The 19,135-nt window shown below is 47.9% G+C and overlaps 1 protein-coding gene across 1 annotated transcript; it reads right to left on the bottom strand.

Moving 5' to 3' along the window:
• Positions 1 to 590: 590 nt before the first annotated feature.
• Positions 591 to 7,330, bottom strand: TROAP (trophinin associated protein). The gene is given in 16 exon segments (XM_070370713.1): positions 591 to 752; positions 899 to 1,092; positions 1,371 to 1,589; positions 1,592 to 2,003; positions 2,149 to 2,283; positions 2,547 to 2,606; positions 2,708 to 2,791; positions 2,898 to 3,014; positions 4,139 to 4,260; positions 4,718 to 4,770; positions 5,268 to 5,350; positions 5,540 to 5,677; positions 5,767 to 5,924; positions 6,578 to 6,764; positions 6,858 to 7,012; positions 7,255 to 7,330. Coding segments are annotated over 15 exon segments (2,154 nt in total). The 5' UTR covers positions 7,002 to 7,012; positions 7,255 to 7,330; the 3' UTR covers positions 591 to 704.
• Positions 7,331 to 19,135: the final 11,805 nt, after the last annotated feature.

Raw genomic sequence — 19,135 nt, 5'->3', positions numbered from 1 at the left:
GCTGAACCCTTCCTCACTCCTCTCAAGGACCCCTACCCTATTACACTCTGTCAGAGGCGAAGGTTTAATTATCCCTGGCAAGGTCTGCCTCTGGGAGCAGAGGGGAGTGGCCCAGGGTTTCTACTCTGATATGGCAAGGGTGTCAGCTTCAGGAGAGCTTTGAGGCCTTCTACTAGAGGGGACACCAACCAGAGTGACACTAACAAGGGATGATCTCAGAGATATGGGTCTGGTGCTTCTGCTTTTTGCTGATGATGCAGGGGGGAAGAGTTCTAGGGAGCTCTATGTGATGAGTGAGTTGCTGATGGCTCCTGGGAGTGGCCAAGATTTCAAGGAGGAAGGAGAAAAGCAGGTCCCCAAAGTCCTACATTCACCTCCACCCCCAACAGATTCACTCATAGAGCCTGCTATGAGTGTAGGGTAGGGTGGACAGAGGTGGGGTGACCTGGTCAGTTCCTAGGTGAGGGAGTCTGGGGGAGGGGGAGAACCCAGGGCTGACCTCTAAGTTGGAGAACACTGCCACCATGTGGACAAGAACAACACAGCAGTAGCTGGCCTAGGCAGGACCACAGGAAAAGACACTTGGACACTTTAGAAACTTTATTGAAGGACAAAAGGGTGTCAGTTCCAATCCACGGTGTGGAAAATAAATAAGGTTAAAAGGAAGGAGAAAGACAGGACAGGGGTGAGTGGACGCAGATGCCTCATGACGGAGAATCCTGTGGGGCAGCATCACCAACTGGAATAAAACACTAAGGAGAAAAAAGACTTTGTCACAGCCCAGCCATTCTTGAACTGTACCCAGCTCTTCCCACTGTAAAGAAGCCGAGGCCGCCCCCTGCCCCCACTTCCCACAGGCCTCTGTGCAGGTACAGCTGGCTGTGGACGGCAGGCTCACCAGGGCGTCCTGCCATTCCAGCAACATGGCCACTGGGTTGGTGCAGACCCTGGTGAGGCCTGAGGGAGGGGCTCGGCTGGTGTAGAAGGCACACTCATCGTCCAGGCAGGCCTCGTGGAAGCCGTGGATGGCAGTCAGACATGCTTTGAGGCGCTGCCTCAGGGCCATGGTCCGAGGGGCCGGATGGCTGGCACCTGAGGGCCAGGGGCCATGGAGAGTTCAGGGTGGACTCTGAAGTCCAAGACTCCCACCACATACCGCCCTTTCCCACCCCCCACCAGGGCCAAGCCAATTAGGAGTACAGGGCTGAAGGTGCCATACCACCCCCCCGCCCACCCCAATGGGAGAGCTAGGCTGGGGCAAGGCAGGCAGGGGAAAGAAAGCATGGGATCATCTGGTGCAGGGCAGGCCCTGCTCCCAGCAAGAGATGATAACCTCCTTTGTTCACAACCCCACCCAAGCAACTCCTTACCTGCCGGGCCCGGTGAGGGCTTCAGAGACTGCAGTGAGTGGATAGGGGGACTGGCACAAAGTGGGCGCTGGGAGGAGAAGGTCAGGCTGGTGGTCGCTGGAGTCCACTGACTGGTGCGGGGCCGTGGACTTGACTCTGGATTTCTGAGTTCCAGGGAGCAGGCTTCTGATACCCCTGGATCTACCCTAGTGGAGGGCTCTGGGAGTCCTATCTGCCCCTGGGGCAGGCCTGAAGGGGTCCAGGTTCTGCTGGAGGGCTGGGCCCTGATGCCTCAGGCTGCTCCTGGGTGGAGGGCTCTGGTTTCTCAGGCCCCCTCCCATGGCAGGACTCTGGGGGGCCTTGCTCAGCTGGAGGGCAGGGCGGGGCAATCTCAGGCTCCGCTCTAGGGCAGGGCTCTGGCTTCCCACACTCCTCTGGAAAGTAGGGTTTTGGCAGCTCAGGGTGCTGTAACAGTCCAGAAAGGTGAAAAGCCCCCGGTATTTTTTCAGGGGCATTCAGAGTTCTAGAAATCTCAGCCAGCGGGGGCTGAAGTTCCACCATATCCAGAGAGGAGCTTCCATTAAGGGGGGCACACTTGCCCTCTGCCAGCCCCTCCACTTCCTGCCGCAAAAGCTGCTGCAGGATACTGATGCGCTGTAGGCAGGAGAGAGCGTGATGTCAACAGCATGTCTGTACCCACTCTGTCCTATTCCCATGCCCACCTTCCCCACTCCTATTTCTCAGTCCCAGCCCTGTCAGTGTCCATCAGCCATTGAAGCTGTTACCCACACCAGCCCACCTGCATCTTCAGCTCCTGGAGGTTGGGGGTTCGACTGGGGTGGGGTCCATAAGAAGTCGACACGGGTGGCTTCCCAGGCCCCTCCTGCAACCTTATACCACTCTCCTGGTCAAATAACCGGACTGCAATCTGCTCCTGCCACATGGGAGGAGAGGGGTCACATGAGGAAGCCAGGCTGGGGTAAGAAGAGGACTACTTTGAGTCCAACCCTCATGAGGAAGGGATCAGGTCCTTAACTGAGTGTCCCCAGACTTGGATTAGAAGGGGCAACAGAGAAGCAGGGAGAGTTGGAGGGTTAGGCAGCTTTTTCTTAAGAGCCCACCTGCCTCAAAAACGCTGGGCCTGAGATCAACAGGACAGAATCAGGTATCTCAGGATGGGGAAGTTCAGATACTTACCCAGGGCAGGGCAGGCTCTTCAGGGCAAGGTTGAGGGGAGAGGCCACTCAACCCTCGGGCCTGGGTCAGAAGTGAGATGCCATGACTCCCTGTACCCATCCATCATCCTCTTCCTCCCCCAGTCCTGGCCTAGGCCTGTGACCTCCCCTGCCCTCTCTTACCTGCTGAACTCTGGAGGCTGATGGGAGCGGTGTGAACTGGGTTTTGGGGCGGGTGGCAAGACGCCGCAACACTGAATATGAGATCTGGGGAGAGACGGGGGTGGCTGAGCAGGGACAGATCGAGACCCAGCAGGGATCCCAGCCAGACTGTTCTGCCCTTGCCCAGCCCCCAGTAGCTACAGATACAAACTGGAGCTGAGGGGCCAGGGGATGGTACACGCTGAGCCCGTCCAAAGGGTGATGGCCGGGTGATGGCAGGTGGCACTGCTTGGCCAGGGGAGGGCATCAGGCAGGAGTCACAGCCGTCCTGTGGAGAAGAACCAGGTGGAAGAGTGATCCCTCCCACTCGGCACTGCTCTGTCTTGTTCTCACTTCAGCAGCCAGTGTGATTCTTTAAGAGCTAATCAAATCATATCCCTCCCTTGGTCATTCCCCTCTCCTTGGCTTTCCACTCATTCCAAGTCATAGCCAAGGTCTTATGCTTGTTTATAAATCCTTACCCAGCCCGATTCTGTCATTGCTCTAACTTCTTACTTCCTCTCCTTCTTATTCTGCTTTAGCCTTGCTTTTTTGCTGATTCTTAAGCACACCAGGTAGACCCCCTGTGTACATCTGAAGTTCTCATGTCCTGGAACGTTCTTCCCTCAGATATCTGCGGGGCTCACTCCCTCAACTCTTTCTGCTCTTCACATAGCCACACCTCAGTGATACTCCCTTGACCCCTGCAACTGCAATACCACCCACTCCCTCCAGTTCTCCTTCCCTTATAGTACCTTGGGGGCTTCCCTGGTAGCTGAGACAGTAAAAAATCTGCCTGCAATGCAGGAGACCCAGGTTCGATCCCTGGGTTGGGAAGATCCCCTGGAGGAGGGCATGGCTACCTACTCCAGTATTCTTGCCTGGAAAATTCAATGGACAGAGTACCCTGGCGGGTTGTAGTCCATGGAATTGCAAACAGGTGGACATGACTGAAGCAACTAACAATTTAGTACCTTTTGTTTTTAACAGATAACTTATAACCATCTGACATACTATATATTTTACATGAGTATTTATTTTCTATCTCCCCTTCTAGAATGTGAACTTATTTCGTATTGTATAGCCAGAACCTAGAACAGTGCTTGGCACACAGTAGCTGGTCAATAAACCCCTGTGTGTGGAGGAAATGAACGAGCTGTCAGATCTGTCTCACTCTCAGCACTGACCTGACAGTGACCTAAATACGTATCAGACTGTGACCTCTGGAGACCTCCAGGGGCCAGTGCCACTCTGGAGAGGGCTTGGGTCCATCTGGGACAAACAAGGACCCAATGAACATGCTGAGATCCAAGCAGGGACTGTTTGGCTCTACCCACAATCCTCAGTGCTGCTGGGGACTCCCTCGTGTACATCCTCTGCCCCTTCCCCAATCCCAGGAGGGTCCCATCTCACCCTGGTGTGGGTTTTATCTCGGGTTTCTTTTAATGGTACCCGCTGGGCCAGGCCGAGGGGGCCACCTCCTCCTTCATCTGACTGAGTGACAACTTCATGTTCCCCTTCAGGGAGAGAGGAAGCTAGGAGGAGACAGGAAATTTGCTGTAGTGTCTGAAACACACATCAAAGTCTGGCACATGGTTTTGCAACCTCCGGAAAGGGTATGCCAGTTTGACAGCCACCACTGCACCATCAAGCCTGGGGACCCATCCAGTACCCCTTTGAACTCAGAAGTCACTCATTAATCTGAATACCCTGAGTGGGCTAGGGGTGTGGTGATGGCTCTAAGCGGCTGACGTAGGACAGTGAGTCGAAGGTAAATCTTGCAGGAAGTGGCAGAGAGAGGATACAAATGAGGACCACCTCCTCTGACACAAGTGTAACCGGGCAAACCTGTGGCCTATGAAGAAGATCTCTTCCTCTCTGTCTCCTCCTGATCTGGCCTTCCCGCCACAGCCCTCCTGAGCTTTCTCTCGGTTTGCTCCCTACAAGCAGGCTCCCAGCTGATGTTCTCTCCCCATGGCCAGACACACTCACCAGGCTGCACAGACGTCTCCGGAAGGGATCCTGAGGCCTGGCTCACTGAAGTCCTGAGGACAACAAGGACAGTGGCAAGCAGTCACTGAGTACCAGATATGAGCTGGGCACTGTGCAAAGTGCTTTACAAACATCATCTAATTCTCACAACTTCAAATGATGATACAAACATTGTCCTCATTTGACAGATTAAAGAAACTGAAGCTTGGCAGGTAAGGCAAGCTTGAACAACTTGTAAGTGCTGAGAGTCAGGAATCAAACCCAAACCCCATTTGTTCCCACAGTCTGTGCTCTAGCCACTACACAAGGGATGGCACCTCTCATTTCTTTCCCCTTCCGCCCCTCACAACCTGAAGAAACTGATGCCATATTGAGGCCGGACTATGAAGGCCTGAACTTCACTGCAAGGGTTCACCCTGGGAATTCACAGATTTTCCCCTCCGCCCCGCCTCCAGGCTGGTGGGAAGTCCTAGAGCTACCAGAGGGCCCAGCCCTGAGGGACTCTGTATCAGATACTGAATCATTCTTTTCCAAATGACCCCCTCCTTACTTGCTGCTGCCACTGGTCTCTCTTCTTAGTTCCTGGAAACAGGGAAGAGCAGAGGGGTGAGAGGAAGATCCTGAAGGTGGAATCTGAGCCACACAGGAGCAAAAGAAAAAGGAGAGTCAGAAGCAGGCTCCAAACCTTCAGGTTTCACCACCAACCCCATCGGCCTCCATACAACCCTTCTGCTTACCAGGAGCTACCTTCCATCCCAAGGCCCAGCTGTGTCCTTAGGAGTTCCCAGGAACACTTAGTATCAGCCCCTTAAGAACACTCACCAGAGCCTCCAACCTCTGGGGACACAAGGTCCGACCTCTAGGCCCTGGTCCCTCCAGCCTTGAGAAGCAGGAAGCCCTGACAGGGTCCAGTCGATGGGTAGGGGTTCTGGGGGCCAAATATGCAGACGCCCGGGCATCCTAGGACCCCAAAAGAGACTCTCAGTACAGGCTCAGGATTCCCTCCTCAGCCTACCCCAGCCTGATCTCCTCCTATCCCGGCTCATTACCTGACCCCTCCGGATGGTGCCTCCCTGGCTCCCTCGAACCAGTACTCTCTGAGCCAGACTGGGCTGGCGCCCCAGGCGACAGCTCTTCACCCCCTCACCTGACAGGATGGTGGCCAGGGCTGCAGGGTCAGCCACAAACTCTATGGTCCCTGGAGCCTCTGCAAGGGAAAAAGAGAAGGAAAGGCGAGGAGGGATAGGAAGGAGGGGAGGCTGAGGGGCTGGGGAGCCTAGCATTGTCACCTTGAGGTGCATGAGCCAAAGAGACTCATATAGCTGAACTCAGCTCAACAAACATTCATAGGACTTTAATCTGCATAAGACACTATTCTAGACACTGCCACCCAGAGAAGAATACGACAAAGCCCCCATCCTCAGGAAGGTAACATCAAACTATAGAGAGGTAACAGATTCAAGTCAAAGTGTGGACATATTATAAGAGAAGTGCAGGGAATTCCCGGGCGGTACACTGGTTAGAACTCGGTGCTTTCACTGCCTTGGCCCAGGTCTAGATCCCATAAGTTGCATCTAATAAAAGAATGAATGAGTGAATGGATAAATGAATGAATAAACAAACAAGTAAAGTGCAGCAAATCATTAGAACAAAGAGCAATTGATAGTGACTAGAGGAGCCGGAAAAGGCTTTAGAAGTGATGACACATTGTTGAAGAAAAGAAAGGGCCTCTAAGAGCAAAGAGCTTTCTAGGAGCAGAGACTAGGAATTATAGTAAGCAGGAGAGGCAGGACTACAAAGCCCCAAACCCCACTGCACCAACCCATTCTCCCACCCAGTTCTACAGCCTCCAACAGATACCTGTCCGGGGAGGTGGCCTAGGGCCCACATTTTGACCCCCATGGCTAGGCCTGAGCTCCTCCAAGGGGTTCCGGAGCTGAGTGCTCCCCACCAATTTCTCAGATTGCTCTGTCTGACGTGTGGCTTTCAACCTGGGGCCTGCTGAGTCTGCGAGGGGACGCTGAATACTGAGCTTCTGCCCCAATCTCTAGGGGAGGGGAGAAAAAAAGCTGAGCTCAGCGTTGAGGTGCATTGCTGCTTCCTTGTAGCTACTGTCTTCGTTCCCCCAGGCTCCTCTTACCTTTGGATCTTGGTTCTCCTGGTCCAGGGCGCTGGGTTTGACTGTGGGGAGAGGTGGGCGTCTCTGAGAGCGAACGGGAATCTTGCTAGGAGTGGGAGATACACCCCGGAGGAGAGGATCCTTCGGGGCTTGGAGGGTGGTCATGACGACTACAACTAAAAAGGAGAAAAAAGGATCAGGGATCAAAGGTCAGCCAGTTCGAGGCTTTGGTCCTGACATTCCAGATACTCCTACCTCCGCCCAAATCCACGCGCCCAGAAGACCCGGCGCCTGCAAGGGCGCTTTTCGGTCATCTCCTGACACTCCGAGCCTACTCTTTCGTCCCAGGACCCCGAACTGCCTCTCTTCCCTACGAGCGCCGGCAGCCCTCATTCCCTCCAAGATCTCCGTGCCGCACCTCCCCCTGAACCCCTCAGGGTCTCCCCCACTTTCTTTGCTTTTTCCCCCGACTCTCTGGGCCTCTGCTCCAGGTACTTCCCCAGTTTGTAAAATACGCCAAGCTCCTGATTGGCTCGTCTGTGCTCCCGCGGAGCGCGTGACGCAAGATTCAGCTATCCAATCTACAGGCCTCGGAGGCGGGGCCAAAAGAAGGACTAGTTGCCGAGCCGCTTTCTGGCCAGGAAAAAAAATGACCCGACTCAATCAGCCAATCCGAGAGTGGAGCGCGGGGTGGAAGAGGAAAGAGGAGACCGTTCTGAGGTCCAGGAAGGCGTCGGCTCTGAGTCTGGGCAACAACGGGCGCTGGCGAACTCTCGCGAGGTCTCGGGACTGGTGCGGGAAGGTCCAGTCTCGGCACTGTGGAAGGGCTTGCGTCCTGCAAGCTGACAGTGTTGGAGGCTGGCCCCAGCCACTGACTCAGCTCTGATCAGAGTTAGGCCGTCAAGCTTTGGGGACCCTGTCCAGACACTTTGTGGGAAAAGTCTGCCTGGGTCGAGGAACTGCCTCCAAACGAGCGGAGAGGTCTGGAGAAAATTGAACTAACAATAACAAAAATGAAAGGTTACAGTGAAAAAGAAAAAAAGTTTTCCTTTTTCTCTTGCCCTTTTCTGAGCTCTTTTTTTTTTTTTCCACTTTAACTTCCGGATCTGTAGTCGGCAATCAAGGCTAACTTGATATGTAAGCTACATATGTATCTCCTTTAAACTCTGCGTGAGCTACATTGTGCACCTGTAGCTTCTGTTAGTTACATTCTAACTCAATGCTAATCACATCCTGTGTTTGGTGCTCACCTTTACAGCAGTCTTTGCAGAGCACCCCTTGTAGTTCTCTCTCTCTTTTTTTTTCTTATACTACAGAAAGGAGGCCACAGTACAATTCATGAAAGACAATGGACCCAACTGCTGGGTTACCTTACACCGTGGAGAAGGAAATGGCAACCCACTCCAATATTCCTGCCTGGATAATTCCATGGACAGAGGAGCCTGGTGGGCTACAGTCCTTTGGGTTGCTAAGAGTCGCATCGGACTTAGTGACTAGACAACAACAGCCTGACTCCAGTCTGTTACTGTTTTTGAAACAATGCAAGAGGAAAAAAAAATACAAGATCCTTACACATTTGTTCTACATCACTGACCCCTGACTGTGAGCCCTCATCTATATGATCCCCCAGATTCTTTGGCGGGGGCGGGAAGGGGCCACAGTTCTTGAGGCATGTTCTCCCCTCCAGGCTGGCCGAGATTTAAAGCCACCTTTCTATTTCCTCCAAATTCCCTCCATATTTTTTCTTTCCAGCTTCAGTGGACAGAAAAAGCCAAGGTTTTTGGCAACGTCAGAAAATTCTTTTTTTCACTCAAGCTGTATGAATGGTGAGGTATGGTCTTCATTTCATAGAAAAGAAAGACTCAAATGAGAATCATTGGGGCAGTCGTGAAGAGGTGTGCAGCTCGGCCCTGGCAGCACAAGTACCCAGGGCAAGGAGGTTAACAACCTCTGCCTGGGCCCTTCCACGATGTCAAAGGGGAGGAGGCCAAGAAGCTGGCAGGCTGCGCCGCGGCAGAGAAGGAGGTGAGGAATAACCAAGTGCTGGGAACTGGTAGTGACTCTACAATTGTCCACGCAGTGCAAGGAATACCTAAAAGAGTGAAACGAGGGAATCGGAACCACGTTTGTATTCCCACTTCCTTCCAGGCCCATCAGCTTATCCTACAGTATGACTTACCTCTCAGTGAACCAGAGATCCGCCACACCATCGATGGTGCTGATGAAGTAGATGCAGACCTCAACCTCACAAGGGCGGTGGAGGCCACCTCACCCAGAAAATTGTGGCTGGCAAAGCCATCCGTTTCATTGTGATCTCTGATTTTAGGAAAGATTCAAAGAACCTCGGGGATCAGTGGCACAAGGGGATTCCCATCGAGGTCATCCGATGGCCTATGTCGCAGTGAGCTGAACCGGGACCCAGAAGTTTGGGGGTGCGATTTAACTTCCACTGGCTGTCAACAAGGCAGGTTGTGTGGTGAGGGATAATGGGAACTTTATCCTGGACAAATGGAGTAAAGTGAACACAGCTATCAAAATGATCCCAGGCATGCTGGACATGGGCCTGTTCATCAACATATTGGAGAGACCCTACTTCGGGATGTAGAACAGCTTGGTGAACAGGAGGGAGAAGCTGTTCTGAACTGGCCTTGCAGGAGTGTAGTGTGTTTCTCTCGTGTTCCCAGCCCACCTCGGAGGCGGCCACGTCTCTCTGAACCTTTGCCTTAATGCGTCTGTGCCTGCTGGACAACTTGAGAGGGTGAGGGGTTGAGGGTTAAGTTCAGTCTTCTGAAGCACTGTTATTACATGTTTTTTTAAAAAGAGAGAGATAAATGTATATGTGCTAAGGCTCTTCAGTCCCATTGGACTCTTTGCAATCCCCATGGACTGTAGCCCACAAGGCTCCTCTGTCCATGGGATTCTCCAGGCAAGAATACTGGAGTGGATTGCTATTTTCTTCTCCAGGGGATCTTCCCGACCCAGGGATCAAACTGGTGTCTCTAATGTCTGCTGCATTGGCAAGTGGGTTCTTTACCACCTAGTAAAACCCTTTATATATATATATATATTTTTTTTTTTTTTTACTATTAAAAATACTCAGTTTTTAAAATAAAGTAGAACTCGATTTCATGTTTTCTATGAAACATTTACACACACACACACACACACACACACACACAAGGAAGACTGTTTTTTAAACTTTCAACTTGAGCCTGATGGTTAAGCTTCTGAATATTGGGTTTGCTGAGATATGTAAGTCAAACTTCTTTTGAATCTGGTGAAATGAAGGGCCCAGCCAGCAGCAGTTCCCTGATGCCTTACTGGAAACATGGGAGTTCTTTTACTTTTCTACCGCACTTTTATTTTTATGTTTTGTTGTGATTACACACAATGCATAGTTACTTGTTCTGATATGTGAACTACAAAAGTCTGGCAAGTGTAGGGGTGTGGTGTGTGGTGGTGACTCAGAATGTGTAAACTATCCGGGGGGAAATGTGGGGGTTCTTCGGCTGAGGTCAAGGGATTCATTCTGACCCCTCTTGTTGAAGACCGTTGGACAGAAATACTTGCCAGTACTGCCAAAGCACTGCTGTGAAACACCTATAAATGATTGTCTTTTTGTTGCTGATATTTTTTGGTCCCTTTATTGTTACTTTGCATGATTCGGCGTCAGAGGTTGTTACCTCTTCATATTGTTTGAAGGTTGAAATAAAACAGTTCAGTGCCAAAAAAGAGAAAAGGCCAGTATCATTGGAACTCAGCACAGCAAGCCTGGAGGACTGGGGAGAGGTGTGGCATCTGCCTGTTGGCAGGCAGAGGGGTGAAAACGAGAGAACCTAGAACACCCTGGTTAGGATGGGAGGGGTTACCCTCTAGTGGGGAATGGGCCATGGCTTCAAATGTGCAGGACACATACATTCTCTCCCTGATGCCAGTGTTTCCTATCGCACGACCCTGGAGTTATTCTTGAATTCCTCTTTCCCTCCCCTTCCAGTTTCTTCTTCACACCTTTTCATTATCTTTGGAACTCATTTTCTTGCTTCCTCCTTGTTACCTTCAACCTAATCTCCCCTAGAGGATTGCAAAAGCCTCCCACCACCTGTTCTCTCTTGCTGTCCACAATAATCCATAATAATTCTAGCAGCTAGAATAAGCTTTCCAAAAGGCGAATCTGATCATATTGCCACTGTGCCTTGACTTCCCCACTCCAACTCCCCGTCTTATATCACTTTCCCCTTCTTCTCTGCTTTCCAACTCCATTGCCACTCCCAATCCTTGACATTTGTCGTGTTCTTCTAGTCTCTCTGTCTGGAACACTTCCCAGCATGCCAATTCACGCCTCCAAATTGATGTTCACTATTACTTTCTTATAGAAGTCTTCCTTGAACCCCTCTAGTCACAACACTCCCTAATCTAAAAAATAAAAGTTTCCTTAGTTATGTGCACTCAAAGAACTGTGTTTCCTCAGAGCTTGTATCTCAGTTGGTAATTGTATATTCACCAATGTGAACATAATATGTCATATTTATAAACCTGAGCTCTCCTGCTAGACCTCCATGAAGGTGGTGACCTTTTTATTTTTGGCTTACATTATGTTTTCAGTGCCTTGCATTGTTCCTGGCAGTAGAGGTGTTCAATATTTGTTGAATGAGTCAAGAGATGAATGAATAATTGATCAAATGAATACATGGAGAGATAGCAAAGACCTCCGAGAATATTTGAGCTTCCTTTTTACAACAGGGAAGGCTCCTCTAGTCACTCAGCACAGTCCTTGCAAAGGCTAGGAACACTTCTCCAGAGTGTCCAGAGAAGAGTAAGTCCTCAGGGGTAGATGGAACATGGGACAGTAGGTAATAAAACTAGAAAGATGGTCTGACTGGAGGGAAGGTGGGGGTCACCGCATTCCACTAACAGGTACAGCAAATGTACCAGATCCCAACTAGTAGATCAGCAGGGATGGCTGCCGAAAAATACTGTGCGCCTACTGTGTGTAAAGCCCTTTGCCAGACGTTCAGTACACAGAGAGGAGTAAGGCTGAAGTCCGAAGGGTAGAGAAACACCAAGCTGGAGGCTGGCTGCTCAGGGGCTTTCTACGATTTTAAGGTAGTCGGCACAGTGCCGGTCCAAGTCCACACGCCGGGAGACTTGAGTTTGTCAGGCTACCCAGAATCGGTCTTGGGGTCACACTAATCAAATTTGTAAGAGAAATTCAGTGATTTACCATGAGCAACATACCTTCTGGTACCAAAATATTTATGTTTGCTTCTCAGGGCACTACCTTCACAGAATCAACATAAAAGGGAGACTGATTTTATACCATAAAAGCCTTTAAAAGAGCTGATAATCAGAGTATCTGCCACACTTATAATAGCATCTAACCTATTTTCTATAGAGCAGTCTGTGACCTGCTTCTGTTTGTCTTTGCTGGACCTCGAATATGGGGAGTTGGGGAAATAGTGTCAGACTTTATTTTGGGGGGCTCCAAAATCACTGCAGATGGTGACTGCAGCCATGAAATTAAAAGACGCTTACTCCTTGGAAGGAAAGTTATGACCAACCTAGATAGCATATTCAAAAGCAGAGACATTACTTTGCCAACAAAGGTCCGTCTAGTCAAGGCTATGGTTTTCCAGTAGTCATGTATGGATGTGAGAGTTGGACTGTGAAGAAAGCTGAGCGCCGAAGAATTGATGCTTTTGAACTGTGGTGTTGGAGAAGACTCTTGAGAGTCCCTTGGCCCGCAAGGAGATCCAACCAGTCCATCCTAAAGGAGATCAGTCCTGGGTATTCTTTGGAAGGAATGATGCTAAAGCTGAAACTCCAGTACTTTGGCCACCTCATGCGAAGAGTTGACTCACTGGAAAAGACTCTGATGCTGGGAGGGATTGGGGCAGGAGGAGAAGGGGACGACAGAGAATGAGATGGCTGGATGGCATCACCAACTTGATGGACATGAGTTTGAGTGAACTCCAGGAGTTGGTGATGGACAGGGAGGCCTGGCGTGCTGCAATTCATGGGGTTACAAAGAGTCGGACACGACTAAGCGACTGAACTGAACTGAAGCCACTTCTCTTGTTTTATTCTATTACCCCCCCTTTACTCCCTGTTTTCCCCCATAGACGGAACTATAATATGACTGATATGTTTTTAATTAAGCATGTGAATAAAATGGGGTTTCCCAGGTGGAGCTAGTGGTAAAGAACCCTCCTGTCAGTGCAGGAGACATAGAGACACAGTCGATCTCTGGATTGGGAAGATCTGGAAGAGGGCATGGCAACCCACTCCAGTACTCTTGTCTGGAGAATCCCCATGGACAGATGAGCCTGGTGGGCTACAGTCCATAGGGTTGCAAAGAGCTGGACACGACTGAAGCGACTTAGCATATACATTTATAAAATATGTAGGGTTGTATATTTGTTTCCTATTGCTACCGTAACAAATTACCACAAATTTAGTAACTTAAAATAATGCAAATTTATTCCCTGGGGTTCAGAAGTCTAATATCAAGGTTTGGCCTGGATTCATTCCTTCTGGGGGCTTCAGAGGAGAATCTGTTTGCTTGCCCTTTTAAGCTGCTAGAGGTTGCCAGCACTTCTTAGCTTGTTGCCCCTTCTTCCATCAATTCTAACTTCTTGGTTCTGTTGTCACATTTACTTCACACTGTGATCTCCTGCCTCCCTCTTATGAAGACTTTGTGATTATATTGATCTGACCCATATAATCTAGGATAATCTCCCCATATTAAGATCCTTAACTACATCTGTAAAGTCCCTTTTGCCATATATGATGTTAATAACTTAGAGATTCAGAGGATTAAGATGTGGACATCTTTGGGGATTCATTACTCAAAGTACTACAGGTTAATGAGTGTATGTATTTTTAATTTGCACAAACAACATTGCCGTGTGTGTGTGTGTGTGTGTGTGTGTGTGTGTGGAAAAGGAAATGGCAACCCACTTCAATATTTCTTGCCTGGAAAATTCCATGGACAGAGGAGCCGGGCATGCTACAGTCCATAGAGTTGAAAAGAGTAGAACATGACTGCTGCTGCTGCTGCTAAGTCGCTTCAGTCGTGTCCGACTCTGTGTGACCCCATAGACAGCAGCCCACCAGGCTCCCCTGTCCCTGGGATTCTCCAGGCAAGAACACTGGAGTAGGTTGCCATTTCCTTCTCCAATGCATGAAAGTGAAAAGTGAAAGTGACGTCGCTCAGTCGTGTCTGACTCTTCGCGACCCCATGGACTGCAGCCCACCAGGCTCCTCCGTCCATGGGATTTTCCAGGCAAGAGTACTGGAGTGGGGTGCCATTGCCTTCTCCGAGAACATGACTGAGTATGTGCAAACTATGTTTTTTTTTTTCCTGCCATGCTGTGCAGCATGCAGAACTTCCTCTGACCAGGGATCAAACCTGTGCCCCTTGCAGTGAAAGCACAGTCTTTAAAAAAAAAAATTTTTTTTAATTTATTTATGGCTGCAGTGGATCTTTGTTGCTGTGTGGGCTTTTCTCTAGTTGCGGCGAGCAGGGGCTACCCTCTAGTTGGGGTGTGCAGGCTTGTCATTGCGATGGCTTCTCTTGTTGCAGAGCATGGACTCCAGGGTGAGTGGGCTTCAGTAGCTGTGGCACGAGGGCTCCGTAGTTGTGTTTCTGGGCTCCAGAGCAGTCGCTCAATAGTTGTGGTGCAGGAGCTGAGTTACTTTGTGGCACGTGGGATCTTTCTGGATCAGGGATTGAACTTGCGCCTCCTGAATTGGCAGCTGGATTTTTTTTCCCACTGAGCTACCAGGGAAGCCTGAAAGCATAGTCTTAACCACTGGACCACCAGGGAAGTCCCATATGATTTGATTTTTACTCTTTTTTTTTGTTTGTCAACTCTGTTTCTAGGCTCAATCCTTAGTGCTGTATATAATCTAATTCATTGCTTTTGACAACTGCATAGGATTCCATGCTAAGCATCCATCATGCTTTGCTTATTTATTCCCTACTTCTACTAACAGTGCTAGAAAATCATCATATGTCGCCCCATGCAAACCTGTCCATGAATTTTTCTGGGACATGTATACAGGAATGGAATTTCTGAATCATGAAATTTATGAAAACTTAGTTTCACTAAGTACTTCCAGACCATTTATTCAGAAAGTCTGAAGCTGTTTACACTCTTGATGTATAAGAGTGTGTTACACATTGAAAGTTGATAGATGCTTTCAATGTTACTTGAAAGTTATTACCTCTGTCCTTTCCAACATTTGATATTGTACAAATGTCTAATGTTTACAATTCAATGGACATTAAGTGAACAATGTTATTTTACATTGTATTTCTCTAATTACCAGTAAGTTTGACTGTTACTTCACATTCTTATTAGCCCACAGAGCTCTCCTTCTGTGAAATGCCTCCTTGTTTCCTTTGTGCATTTTTTCCTATTGGTTTTCCTGTCTGTATTCCTGGTGATTTACAAGATGCCACTGTGTATTCTGCATATTAATCCCGTGTCCACTTTAGACATTGCAAATATTTCCTTTAGGTCTGTAGTGAAATATAATTGATTTTCTATCTTGTAACCTTAATGAACTTCTTGGTTTTCCTAGTTTGTCAATTGATTCTGTTGGGTTTTCTATAGACATAATTATGTCTTCTGCAAATCAAAACAGTTTTATAAATTCCCTTTCAGTCTTACTCTTTGTTGAGATTTTTTTGTTTTGTTTTATTTGACTTTACTGGTTTATTTCTTACATCACTGTAGTGAACTTCCAACATTATATTAAACAGTAACAGTGCCTTGACCTTGACTTGTGAGAATCCATCTAAAGTTTCTCCAAAGAATGGCCTTTTTTTGTGAGACAATCTGAAACTTATGAAAAATTGCATGAGTAGTACACACAAAATTTTTTCTCAGCCATTTCAGAGTAAGTTGCCAATATGTTGCCTTATCTCCCCCCAGTACTTTAGGGCATATTTCCTGCTATCAAGGACATTCTCCTGCATGACCGCAGTGCAGCCATCAAAATCAGGGAAAGAACACCTATACAATTCCTATCATCTAACCTTCAGACCCCATTCAAGTTCTGCCAGCTTTCTGAGTGATGTCCTCTATAGCAAAAGAATTTGGTCCAGAGTCACGTGTTGCATTTAGTTGTCATGTCTCTTTAGTCTCCTTCAATCTGGAACAGTTCTTCATTAAAAAAAAAGTTTATTTATTGGGCTGCACCAGGTCTTAGTTGCAGCATGCAGAATCTTTAGTTGTGGCATGCAAGCTCTTAGCTCCAGCATGTGGGATCTAGTTCCCAGAGCGGGGATCAAAGCCCAATCCCCCGCACTGAGAGTTCAGTCTTAGCCACTGCACTACCAGGGAAGTTCCCAGTTCTTCATCCTCTACTTTCATGACCTGACACTTTTGAGAATGACACGCCAGTTATTTGCAGAATGTCCTTAAATTTGGGTTTGTCCTGATGTTTCCTCGTAATTAGACTCAGGGTATGCATCTCTGACAGGACTGTCACAGAAATGATGCTGTTTTCCTTCTACTTCATTCTATCAGGTGGTGCCTGTGTCCATTTTTCCCGGAACTCTGATTATTTGATTGAAGTGGTATCTGCCAGGTTTCTTCACTATAAATCACTCTTCATCCTTTGTAATTAATATTTAGGGTGAAGTATTTCAATATTGAATTTGAGCCACCTTCCTAGGTGGCTCAGTGGTAGAGAATCTGCCTGCCAATGCAGGAGACTTAGGTTTGATCCCTGGACTTGGGAAGATCCCCTAGAGAAGGGAATGGCAACCCTCTCAATATTCTTGCCTGGGAAATCCCATGGACAGAAGAACCTGGCGGGCTACAGTCCACGGGGTCAAAAAAAGAATCAGACACGACTTAGCGACTCAACAACAACTTTAATACTATGTAAATATTCCATTCCTCATAAAAACTTTCACTTTATCTACTTAACTATATCACCATGTAATCATACATTCCTATGATATTCAGTGGACTGTTATTCCATTACTAATATTACTTATCCTGTTCCCCAAGTCATTTCTAATTCGGTCAGCAGGAGCCCTTTCAAGTTTTCCACTGTATCCTTTCAGCGTGTTTGTATTCTTTAGCGTTCATCATTTTTTAGCTCTTTTTTTTTTTTCCTTTCTGGCACAGAAACATGTTTCAGGCTCAATTTATACTTTCCCTGCATCAGCTCTGGAATCAGCCATTTCTCCAAGGAGCTCTGGTTCCTTTAGAGGAGAATGTTATTTAAAAACCAAGAGCTGGACACTAGCTGTGCTCATAGCTATTAGGGTATTTCTAACCCCCAGGCCCTCTCAGTGGACAGAGCTGAGGCATATATTCTATACAGACACACACACACATACACACACACACACATGCACAAATTCAGTACATTTACACCTGTATTTCTATATCTAAATGTATTGAAAACCATGAGTTCAAGACTGGCATTTTGCTTTAATAAACCGTGTCATTCACCTGCTCTAAAATACTTCAAAGGTTTTTACTGTCCTTACCAAATATCTGAGGAACTTACCAAAATAAGGTAGGCTCTCTTCTCTTTGCCAGAGTCCAGTTAATGAATTGAGATTTTAAATTTCACAATAAAAAGAAATCAGCCAAAAAGGGATTTTTCTATAGTTGCTTCATTTGAAGATTCATATACCCAAGGGCTTCCCTGGTGGCTCAGTGGTAAAGAATCCACCTGCCAATGCAGGAGACTCGGGTTCAATTCCTAATCTGGGAGGATCCCATATTCAGCAGAGCCACTAAGCCAGTGTGCCAACTATTGAGCCCATGCCCTAGAGACCGGGAGCCACAACTACTGAGTCCATGTGCCACAACTGCTGAAGCCCACGTGCCCTGGAGCCCATGCTCTGCTACAAGAGAGGCTGCTGCAATGAAAAGACCACGCACCCCAACTAGAGAGCAGCCCCCGCTCGCCTCAACTAGACAAGAAGCCAGCATAGCAATGAAGACCCAGCACAGCCAAAACTAACTAAATTTATTTTTTAAAATAATATACCCAACAGACATAACCTACTGTGGTTTCTTAGCCCTCTGCTGGAGAGGTTTATTCTTTCATTTCAAATACTTGAGACTCCTTTTTGTCTTACAAGGGGTAGCAAAGAGGTTCACTTACAGTCGAGCTCTATGGGCCTGACCTGGTAGCTCATTCCTACAAGAAAGGTGCTAGTATTCCTCCTTTAAAATCTTGACTAGCACAGAATTGACTGACAGTGGTGATGATCATTTGCAACTTTTCTTTCCTCATTTTAGATATTAAGAAGCAAGCATTTTCTAAATCAAAGCTATAATGAGGTGCTACCTCACACCAGTCAGAATGGCCATCATTAAAAAGTCTACAAATAACAGGACTTCCCTGGTAGTACAGTGGCTAAGAATCCACCTTGCAATTCCAGGGACACTGGTTCAGTCCTTTGTCTGAGAAGATTCCACATGCCACTGGCAGCTAAGCCAGTGAGCTGCAGCCACTGAAGCCCCTGTGCCTAGAGCCCAGGCTCCACATCCTCAGAGACCACCACAGTGAGAGGCTCACACCACAGCCAGAGAGGAGCCCCGCTCGCTGCAACTAGAGAAAACCTGTGCACAGGCAATGAAGGCCCAGTGCAACCAAAAATAGGCACATAAATATTTTCCTAAAGTCTATAAATGACAAATGTTGGACAGGGTGTGGAGAAAAAGGAATCCTCGTACACTGTTGGTGACAATGTAACTTGGTACAGTCACTATGGAAAACAGTATGGAGATTCCTTAAAAAATAAATAAATAAAAAGAGATACCATAGGATCTAGCTATCCCACCCCTGGACATATATCTGGAAAAACTCTAATTTGTAAAGACATATGCACCCCAGTGTTCATAGCAGCACTATTTACAACGGTCAAGACATAGAAAGAGCCTACATGTCTTTCAACAGATGAATGGATAAAGATGTGGTACATATATACAATGGATACTACTTAGCCATTATAATGCCACTTATGACAGCAAGGGTGCAACTAAAGATTATCATACTAAGTAAGTCAGAGAAAGAAAAATATGGTATCACTTATATGTGGAATCTAAAATATGATACAAATGAATTATTTACAAAAGAGAAACAGACTCACAGACATAGAAAACAAACTTCTGGTTGTCAAAAGGGAAAGGAGGTGGGGGAGGGATAAATTACGAGTGTGAGATTAACATATACACACTGCTATATAGATAACTAGGAGAAGGCGATGGCACCCCACTCCAGTACTCTTGCCTGGAAAATCCCACGGACAGAGGAGCCTG

Source organism: Bos mutus, chromosome 5 (assembly GCF_027580195.1).
Source record: "Bos mutus isolate GX-2022 chromosome 5, NWIPB_WYAK_1.1, whole genome shotgun sequence".
Classification (NCBI taxonomy): Eukaryota; Metazoa; Chordata; class Mammalia; order Artiodactyla; family Bovidae; genus Bos; species Bos mutus.
This window is presented reverse-complemented; position numbering and strand designations above follow the sequence as displayed.